Source organism: Prosopis cineraria, unplaced genomic scaffold, assembly GCF_029017545.1.
Source record: "Prosopis cineraria cultivar Desert tree isolate PC_DT_omini unplaced genomic scaffold, ASM2901754v1 PC14, whole genome shotgun sequence".
Taxonomy (NCBI): domain Eukaryota; kingdom Viridiplantae; phylum Streptophyta; class Magnoliopsida; order Fabales; family Fabaceae; genus Prosopis; species Prosopis cineraria.
The window spans coordinates 3,907,840-3,918,132 of NW_026555345.1; the positions used below are offsets into that span (position 1 = coordinate 3,907,840).

Sequence of the window (10,293 nt, forward strand, 5' to 3'; positions counted from 1 at the left end):
ACCTCATCACTGGAGCTAGTTGCATTAATGTTAGTTTAATGAAGTTAAAATTTGTAAGATTTATAAAAGATGGAGAATGAAGAATTTATAAAATTGCTAAGAGTAAGGAAAAAAATCAAGAAATTTAAAATAAATAAGGTATATAAAGGATGAAGAGGGAAATGTTTTGATCACAGATAATGATATTAAAGACAGATGGGAGACAAACTTTTCTAAGCTTTTTAATGATAATGGGGGGTCGCCAATTAACTTAAAAGATTTAGTAACTTTTAAAAGAGAGCAAAATTTATCATTTTATCAAAAAATATGAGTTTGGAAAGTGAGAGAAGCTCTTAAGAAAATGACAAACGATAGAGCTAATGAACTTGATTGTATTCTTATTGAAATGTAAAAATGTTTGGGTGAAGAAGGAGTGCGGTGATTAACTAAATTATTTAATGAGATCTTACAATTCAAGAGAATGCCGGACGATTGGAAGAAAAGCATCTTAGTTCCTATTTATAAAAATAAAAAAGATATTTAGAATTGTGCCAACCACAAAGGGATTAAACTTATGAATCATGCTATAAAATTATGAAAAAAAGTGATTGAGCATAGGTTGAAATTGAAAACTGCAATTTCAGAAAATCAGTTTGGCTTCATGCCAAGGAAAGCGACTACAAAAGCAATTTATCTATTGAGAAGATTAATGAAAAAATATGGATGTAAAGATAAAGATTTACATATGGTTTTCATTAATTCGAAAAAAGCTTATAATCGTATACCAAGAAAAGTACTTTGAAAGGCTTTGAAAAAGAAGGATGTCTGAGTTGCCTATATTCGAGCTATACAAGACATGTATGAGGGGCAACAATTAGCATAAGAACACTTGGTAGTGAAATAAAAGATTTTCCTATAAAAATTGAATTGCATCAAGAATCATCTTTGAGTCTTTATTTATTTGATCTAGTCTTGAATGTTTTCACTGAGCATATTCAAGAGAAAATTCCTAAATACATGCTTTTTTGCGAATGATATAATTCTTATTGCAAAAATAAAAGAAGAGATAAATTGTAAACGTGAGTTATAAAGGAAGATATAGGAGTTAAAAGATTTTCACCTGAGTAGGAGTGAAACAAAATATTTACATTATAATTTTAATAAGAAGTCAGTGAGTAATAACTTAGAAGTAAAATTGAGCTATTAGACCATACCTCAAATAGAAAAGTTTAGATATTTAAAAGCGATTATTCAACAAAATGGGGACATTGATGGAGATATTACACATAGGATACAAGCGGTATGGTTTAATTAAAGAAAGGCTAAAAGAGTTATTTGCGATCGTATGGTACCTAATAAGCTTAAAGGAAAGTTTTATCAAATTGTTATAAGACCAGCAATTTTATATAGTAGTGAATATTAAATTTTGATGGAACAACAAAAGCATAAAATTAAAATAGCAGAAATGAGAATGTTGAAATGGATGCGTTGATATACACGTAAAGATAAAATTCAAAATGAGTGAATACAGAAAAAAGTAGGTGTAACACCTATTGAAGAAAAAATGGTAGAAAATCATTTAAGGTGAATCGGATATATACAAAAAAGATCATAGAAGACACTTGTGAGGAGAGTGAAATAGATGACTTTAAGCCCTGTCAAGAAAGATAGAGGAAGACCAAAAAGAACATTTTTAAAGGTTATTGAACGAGACCTTTTAATTAATAATATTCCTAAAAATTTAATAAGTAATAGAACACAATGACATCATATAATCTATGTAACAGACTACACCTAATAGGATAAGAGTTGTTGTTGTAATGAAGTTAAAATTCGTACACCCTTTATTTCAAACCAAATTTATATAAATGGACAAATGATATTTGGCCTCAAGTTGGACAATCTATTGTTTTAAGACCACTTGCTTTTATCGACCATTTCTACGAGACCTCTACCCACGGCTTCACACAGCTTGATATTGACATATACTTTTTCAACATCAACCAAGCACTGGCTGATTAATAGATAATAAACTCTATATAATACACATGATCCACGTTAATCTTTATAGAAAGCAAATTCACCCACCACGAAAACTAAACTTCAAAATTTTCATTCTGAGCTTTTGATTTACTTTTTACTCCCGCATTGCTGTTCAAGCAATAGCACGAGAAATAGGTGGAGACTTCAAATAAAATGGATAGAACTCCTTATTGTGTCTCAAACAAAATTGTTTTTACTAGGAAGATATCTGTGAGCAACAAAAAAATGGATAGACTAATATCCTTCACGATCAAGATGTCAAATATGTGATACAGCAGGCTGTACAAGCTAAACAGGGTAGCATCAACCACGAATGACAAAGGCGCTCACCTCACAAGCAACACAAGTTATTTTCTATGTTGTAACTTCACTTGATCTTTCTGAGTGTGTTCATATATGTATAACTCGACATGGCTACAAAACACTTGCGAAACCTGCAGAAATGTAATCACCAATTTTTTCACAGTTTTCAATGATTTCACATAATTGAACATCCAAAACTCTCATGCTTGTCTCGTTTAACTAAACAAGTTTAACAAGTTTCAACTAACGCATTTATTAAACAAGCCGAGTCAAACCCAAACACCACCCTTCATGTTGGACAGCATATTTCAAGGCAATCTATCGTAATTGTGAAATATCTACGGCATGGAAGCTGTGTATAATTTATGGTATGGTCCAAGATCAAAGAGGAAGAACAGAGACTGAAGAAAGAAAATTCCAAAAGAAAACAGATACTGCTTTGGTGTGACAATAAGGAAACGCATGCATACCAGACCCACTGGCTTGAGTGTTGGGCCATAGCAAGAAAGCTTCTACAGGGATGCTCATTTACCAAGAACTGGATTGTTTCATTTGAATGCAGCATGCTAGCAAACATGGCCAACCAGACGTCAATAGGTCCACTGTACTTGCGCAATATGTTGGTGCTAACCTGAAAACATGGAGGAGCGCTAAGCAAAGGTGTGAAATTGAAGAGTCTTAATGACAACTCATCACCACAAAAAAAAGAAAGAAAGAAAAGAAAGAAAGAAAAAGGAAAACATACCAGCTCCCAGGCTTCAATGTCCTTGTATTGTATATCATGTAATAACTTGCTGCTCAAACCACACAAAAGAGAATTGATAAATGTCAAGTGAGAGAAAATTGAAATTCGACAAGTTAACCGAATTAATCTCATATATAGATCATTAATCACATCCTCATGTCTAAATTCTGATAACCTATCATTTCCTTGGCAATTGCCATTGATCATCAAAGTATTATTGGGGAGTATTTCAACGATAGTAACCCACACAGCAGCTTCACAACAACTTTTGAACATTATCACGTCCAAATATTCAGAGAGAAAAATGATATAGAAATTAGAAAATGAGCTTGTCAAATGAGTATTGAGTTTTGTAACTTGTAGTTAAGCAAGGAAAATCTAGCCCTTCAATCCACAATGTAGCACAGCAATCCTAAAATGGGTCTTGTTATCATTAGCATGGTAAAGAGTGAAAAGAAGAGCAAAGAGTTCCACATATCAGAACTGGCTCATATTGATAGATCCCCTTTTGTCATAGAATAAGGGTAGGAAAGAGAGAGAGAGAGAGAGAGAGAAATTGAAGGAAACAGAGGGAAATAGAAGAAAGGGTCAGAGAGACAGATAGGCACAAGGGAGAGAGAGAGAGAGAAGCAGTGTGAAAAGACTCAACTCCTCTCATTCCAAAAGACCTGATAACAACGAACCTTTTGGTTCCCTTTTTATAGACTCTAGCCCTTAATACCCAATTAATTTCCTCACTAATTAATACCCCTTTTACTACAATTATATGCCACCTTTTATGTTAAAAAATCCAAAATTGAACAGAGGATATATCTGCCATTTTTTTCCAGTTTCAATTATGCAATTATTGATCAAATGCACTTTTTTCCAACCAAAAAACAAAAAAATCAACTTACCACACCCCATAGTGTACATCGCGATGATTACAATGACCCGAAACACCATAATTGTCAAAAGTGATAATCTGGGCAAATTGGAAACAAGCAAAAGCCAAGAAAGAACCTCATGAGCCCAAAAATATGTTCCCATGCCCAGTAATGACAATGGTGGAGGGAAAGAATCCTTATCTTACCATATCTATGTTGTAAGTGCTTATTTCTTCCATAACAAGACTTGTTACCAAATTGTGGTTCCAAACTTTACCAAACCCATCCTAGTAATAATAACAAATTAAACAATGGCTGTGAAAGAATCTAACAACAGGAATTTATGCGATACAACTTTTACTAAGCTCAAGAGAATTATCAGATTAGAACCTGCAGATCTGGATGGTCCACAACCCTCACTTGTTGCGTTGGTACCTACAACAAAATTTCACATACCAAACAAACGACACCCCTGTAAAATTGACAGGCATCTTCCACCCTGAACTGTTTTAAAAGGACAATCTGAAAAATGGCCTCCTAGGACTACCAATGTATTTTGCCGTCCATTTGGAAAGTTACCAAGGTAAAAAATATGAAATAACTTTATGACAGGGACAAGTTTATATATTTGAGAAGTTTTTGACATCCAGTTTGAAACCATAGCTACATTATATATAAATATAAGTCACCTTGAGGGTTGCACAGGCTTGAAAGAGCTCTCTTTCTCTGATGCTTCCTTTACAATCTGCATCACCTGCATCAAGAAAACTATAAAGGATTGGAACATGGACATTATCCTTTCATAATGGCTACACAGGAAAGTCCATCTTTCTCAAAGCCCAAATATTCAAGCTTTGTTTTTGTGATAACAAGCAGCGGTTTGATACACAAGAAAGTGTTTATCAATTAGTATCCTAAGTCCCTAATCTTGATTTTTCTTACCAATTACTAACTTTCCACAGCCCAATGGACAGACATGAATAGGATTCTAAGTTTGCTAGCAGGCTGATGTAAGACAAAAATAAATTGCCCAGAATCTTGGAGTGGCTTTGGAAACTTCCTTCTCTTCATCATTCTTGAATATCGGAATCCCTAGGAAGATTTTAATTCATTTAGCCTATTAATTTAAGCCTTGAATTTTTTATTGTCAGGAATCTCCACCTTTAGTTGTTTCCTACAGTTGAATATTTATCCAGTTATACTTCCACCATCCAACAACTGTTGCTACTTAATCAACCTTGGACAACTCATTTTGACTTGAAATAAAATTTCAACTTAATATTCTACTAGAATGTTGGGTGACTGAATTTTAAAGTTTGAATCATTCTAGTACATGAACTGTAAGTCAGTAGCCAGGTATCCCGTGTATAAAATTCTATTCTAAACTTAAAGATTCATTCATAGAAAATCGTCAAAAAGTCAAAAGGAAGAAGACAATGCTAGATAAAAATGAATACTTAAATGCACAAAAAGCAGCAAGTTGAACTTAAGTAAGTGATGCACCTCTTACTGCTAAAGCCAGCCTCTTAATTCTTTAATCTTCTTTTAGTTTGACGAATATGTGTGTGTGTGTGTGTATTTACTATCATTTGCATTTGGTTACAAATGTTTGCTCTTTCTAAACATACCATCTGCATAACTAAATAAACAAAAGGTGAAGAGGTATATGAAGCTTATCACTGCATAGGCATCGGCCTCTTTATTGACAATAGCCAAACTTGCTAAATATGGAAGGATAAAGATACTATCTTAAAGGGAATCAACAAAATATGTCAAGAAAGAACATGATATGGGAAAATAAAAAACATTCACTTATGATCAAACAAAGAGTGGAAATAGAGTCAAGTCTGCAAAAATATCAATGCAGGTGCATGTATGATGACTTCTGCCAATTATGAGGCCAACAAAACTGTTCAAGTTAATTACCAATAGATAAGCATAAAATATGAATATAATGCCCTCTTGACGTCAGATAATTTATTGTTGGAGTGAAGAACCTGTAGAAACCAAGCAAAATTTCAGTGCAATTTGAAACCATACACTGGAAAACAAAAAATCTATATGGTATAATCAAAGCATTGAAATATACAAGTTTGGCCAAAAAACGAGAGACAAGAGATGATGAAGTCATACTGATTATCAGTTTACTTCCATGGTACAGATATAGTTTCAAACTAGGACTTAAGGTGCAATCTATTCCACACTGTCAAGGCAGGATTTGTTAGATGTTGGTTAAGAAGTTGGATTAGTTTTGTATTAGTTATCTGTTATGAACTCTTATATGTTTAGTGTCTGTGTAACTATAGAAGGCGTTGCACAGAGAGTTCAACTCATCAAAAAATACAAACTTCTCCACATCATTTTGTTCTCTCAATTTCCTTCTCTGTTTTCTTTCTCTCTTCTCCAGAGGCTCCCCTACAATTTATCTAACTCTAAAGTTTGCTCCACAACTTTTCTTGATGGATTCAATAGTCGTTCCTATGAAATTTGACTCAGATTTTTTCATGCATCAGCTTTGAATGACTTGTTTAGACTTTAGACAATTTCCATGTGTTTTTTAGACTTCTGATAGAGTAAAAACTACTATTGATAGTAAATGTGTGATTGATAAAGATAAAAAAAACATAAACAGAACAGCTGAATTAGAGGCACCAAGATCGACGCAGCTTTTGGCACTGACAAGTTAGTTGATGCTACGCAATGATCAGTGGCCACTTAGAGGTCCATTACTCAATGACAATGAATTAAGTAATAATGCAAGTAGTATCATGACGTCAAGCTTACATAGACTCGTCATCAGGGTGGGCAACAACTATCAAGACACTTCTCTTTGTAAGAGCTTTACCTGATTACAAATGAGGGAGAAAATGACAACTTTAAATTAAATTAAACAACAGAGATGCAATTCACCATATAAATAATTCAAAAAAAATTAACAGAGACACAGCCCAAGTCCTGTGACAAAAACGCACCATTCTTCTTAAAAGAATTCCTCTTATTCACGTGTGCCACAAGAAGAACTTTGCACAATGAAATTATCCATAAAACAAGTAGACAACCAGTTGCCAGAATCCACGCCATCTAGATTGCCCCTGCAAGAATGAACTACAAACTCACGACAAATGCTCAAGGAATTTAGTTATCAAATTATTGATGTCTAATAGACATGTTATATTCTTGCCCAAAAGCAACCTGTAACAAGTTCAAATTAATAGCAATAGCGAGGGGGAATTCTACCCTGAAAGATCCTAGGCAATAAAACAAACTGGTTTGAACCGGTCCAAATATCAAATCAGTGTAAAATCAATCATAATTAAATTATTAATAAATCTTTAATTTGTAATTAAATGTATATTAAAATTAAAAATATAATAAAGAAAAAGAAAATTTAATAATAATGTCATAACATAAAGGCCAGTTGCTTGTTAAGAATTTTTTTCATGTTTGAAAAGTGAAAACTCAAAAAGAAAGAGATCAAATCAGATATTACAGTCCAAAAAAACAGGAAAAATGTTGAACGTAATCGAGAATTTCCAGCTGTCTAGTAAATGATGTCTTACAAGACCAGAGAGCATATCAGCGGGGCTTACAGCTGGCTAATCTCCTTCAAAATTTATATACAACAGAACAAGAAGAGAAACAATGTCAAGTCATTTGAGGTTCAACTGATCCTATTCTTACCGATTCTCTCATTCTACAGTGGAGAAAAACAAAGGCTAAAAACAAGAAAGGGGCATAGAAATTGAAAGGAGTTGAACGAAGCAGAATCTGACCCAGAGGCGATGGATTTCGAGCAACTGCTCCACCCGCTGAACCCAGATTAGCTACGGAAGGACGCTGAAAGTGATTGAACTGCTCGGCCTCAGAGCAACTAGAACGGCGACGGTGGCAGACCCAAGTGCCCAAACCACGCTTACTACTTAAAAAAAAAAAAATCTATCGGCATTCGAATTTCGAAGTTTCTGGTGATACACTTCATTCATTTACCCATAAGCAATGCCTCTTCTGATCGCAACTCCCAAAAGGCCTAATTAATATCGTTTCCTATGGGAGAACGCTCTCTGAATATCTCCCTGCAAGGATGATCCAGCCCCTCCCAGACCCAGACGATGATCGCTCGACAAAAAATGTCAAGATACAATCCTAACCTGCAGACTCTATCAAACGATGAAGTCTTGTGATTTATAAAAAAAAAAATCCATCAACGGTGAAATCAAGGATCTGTCACTTGAACGCGTTGTCACTTCTAATAAGTTATACTCACTTCATTTAAAAATATAAAATATTTTTTAAAAATTAAATTTTTAAAAATATAAAATATTTTTAATTTTTTAAAATATAATTATTATTTTTTTAAAAAAAATTTTTTATTGATAAATATTTTATATTTATTATAAAATATTTTATAAAAATAAATATAAAAAGATAAGATTAATTAAAAAATAAATAATTGAAGGATAAGATTCAATTAAAAATATTTTTTATTTTTAAATAAAAGAAATATCTATCTATCCCATCTGTGGTTAAGTTATGTTTTTAATTTTATTAGAAAATAAAACTAAATTGAAGTGAACAAATTTTAAATTTATATTAAATTTTCTCTCACATCTAATAAATTTAAATAAGGATGATATTTAAAAAAAATGTAGCCAATATTCCATCAAGTGCTTAATAATTTGAATATTCAAGTTAATCGAAATAAACTCGAGATGTTAAAATTAAGCTTGATTATAAAAGTCTTTTATATATTATATTATTTAAGTATTTTAAAACCAATATAAAAAATTTCGATTTAAATTAAACTCGGTTCAAATTGAGTTTTGCCTACTTGAATTGAGATATTTTATAAATTACAAATACTACAAATTTAACAGCATGAACATTTTTTTGTTAAGAAAACATTTATAATGACGCATTCTAATGTATAGTCTTTTAATATAAAATGAACTAAAATTTAAAAAATTAGTTAATATTTAATATATTTTTTAAAAAAGTAAAATTTTGTTTGGGTATTTAGGAAAAGGCTGAATACAATTTGGTTTCGCCCAAATTTTTTTAAATTTGAACCACTTGGATATCAAAAAATTATTATTTTATCAAGTCTTGCTTTAAATCTTTTTACACTTATTTGGACCGATTCATCGCGCTTGCCCAGTTACCATTCATGAGATATATCATATATGTTATGTATATTCATTTTTTATTTAAAAAAAAAAAAGAAAGGGAGGGGATTTAGTAGCCGTTAAGATTTCTCCCTATCCTCTGGACACCCCAAAGCTACCCGGATACTATATTAACAAAAAATAAAATTTATTCATATACTATACTTTATAAAATATTTATTCAAATACTATAAATTTAAAAATTAACATTTACCAAACCGAGTTTTAAAAACTTTCTGACACACAACTCGGTGTGTATCAAATTAATTTATGTGTGAGATAATTTTTTTTTTTAAAAAAAGCAAACATAGAGTAGTAGGGACTGACACCCTATTATTCTATCTCTCCTCCCCTAACTCACTATGTTCTCTCTCTCCCCTCTCTTCCCTCCCTCTCTCTCTCTCTCACACGCACACAGGCCTGTTCATATATTAATTCCTCCATTTAAAATTATAAAATATTATTTAAAAAATTAGATGTTAAAAAATATAAAATATTTTTAATATTTTAAAGTATAATTATTTTTTTAAAAGTGTACCTATAAATAATGACTTTATATTTATTATATGATATTTAATAGAGGCAAATATAAAAAGATAGGGTTAGTTTGAAAGTAGATAACTATTTTATTAGAGGATGAAATTCGGTTAAAAATGCCTTATATTTTTTAACGGGGTGAGCAACGTTTTCTTCATTTAAATATATTATTAACTTCTTCATAAATAATATGAAATAATATAGAATATACCTTAAAAATAATTTATATAATATATTAATTATATATTATAACCAAATTCCTTTTGAAACTATTAATAATAATAATAATAAATACTTTTAATCTAAAAAGTAAAAAATTGATTTTACCAATGTTTAATTTTTTATTAATTTTTATATAAAAAGTTATTTAAAAACATAACCTAAATATATATATATATTGAGTTATAAAAATTATATAATTAATTTTAAAGTTATATAATCTATTAATAAAAATACAGAAGTCCATAATTTTTTTAGAAAAAAAATTTAAGGATTTTAATCCTTAAAGATTATCATATTTAATTAATTAAATTATAAAAACTTGATTAAAACAAAATAAATCATAGGCACCTACGTCAAAATTGATAAAAATTAGAAGGACCTGAAAATTAATTTTTTCTTATTATTAAATAATAATAATATTTAAAAATAAGTTTTG

General features: G+C 31.0%; 1 protein-coding gene across 6 annotated transcripts; it reads right to left on the reverse strand.

Annotated features, from left to right (window-relative positions):
- Nucleotides 1-1,472: 1,472 nt before the first annotated feature.
- On the reverse strand, nt 1,473-8,134 carry LOC129292155 (probable N-acetylglucosaminyl-phosphatidylinositol de-N-acetylase). 6 transcript variants are annotated; one of them, XM_054929693.1, is made up of 12 exons: nt 7,710-8,134; nt 6,909-7,028; nt 6,721-6,781; nt 5,863-5,933; nt 4,626-4,690; nt 4,327-4,371; nt 4,143-4,223; nt 3,967-4,034; nt 3,071-3,119; nt 2,858-2,956; nt 2,353-2,456; nt 1,473-1,634 (listed from the first exon to the last, which is right to left on the reverse strand). In XM_054929693.1, exons 2-11 carry the CDS (start codon nt 7,015-7,017, stop codon nt 2,370-2,372), a joined length of 735 nt encoding a protein of 244 aa, XP_054785668.1. In that variant the 5' UTR covers nt 7,018-7,028; nt 7,710-8,134; the 3' UTR covers nt 1,473-1,634; nt 2,353-2,369. The 6 variants fall into 6 exon arrangements, with proteins under 6 accessions (XP_054785668.1, XP_054785665.1, XP_054785669.1 ...); XM_054929690.1 differs by having other exon boundaries at nt 1,483-1,634; nt 2,796-2,956; nt 7,710-8,124; XM_054929694.1 differs by lacking the exon at nt 1,473-1,634 and adding an exon at nt 2,077-2,230.
- Between the last annotated feature and the right edge of the window lie 2,159 nt (nt 8,135-10,293).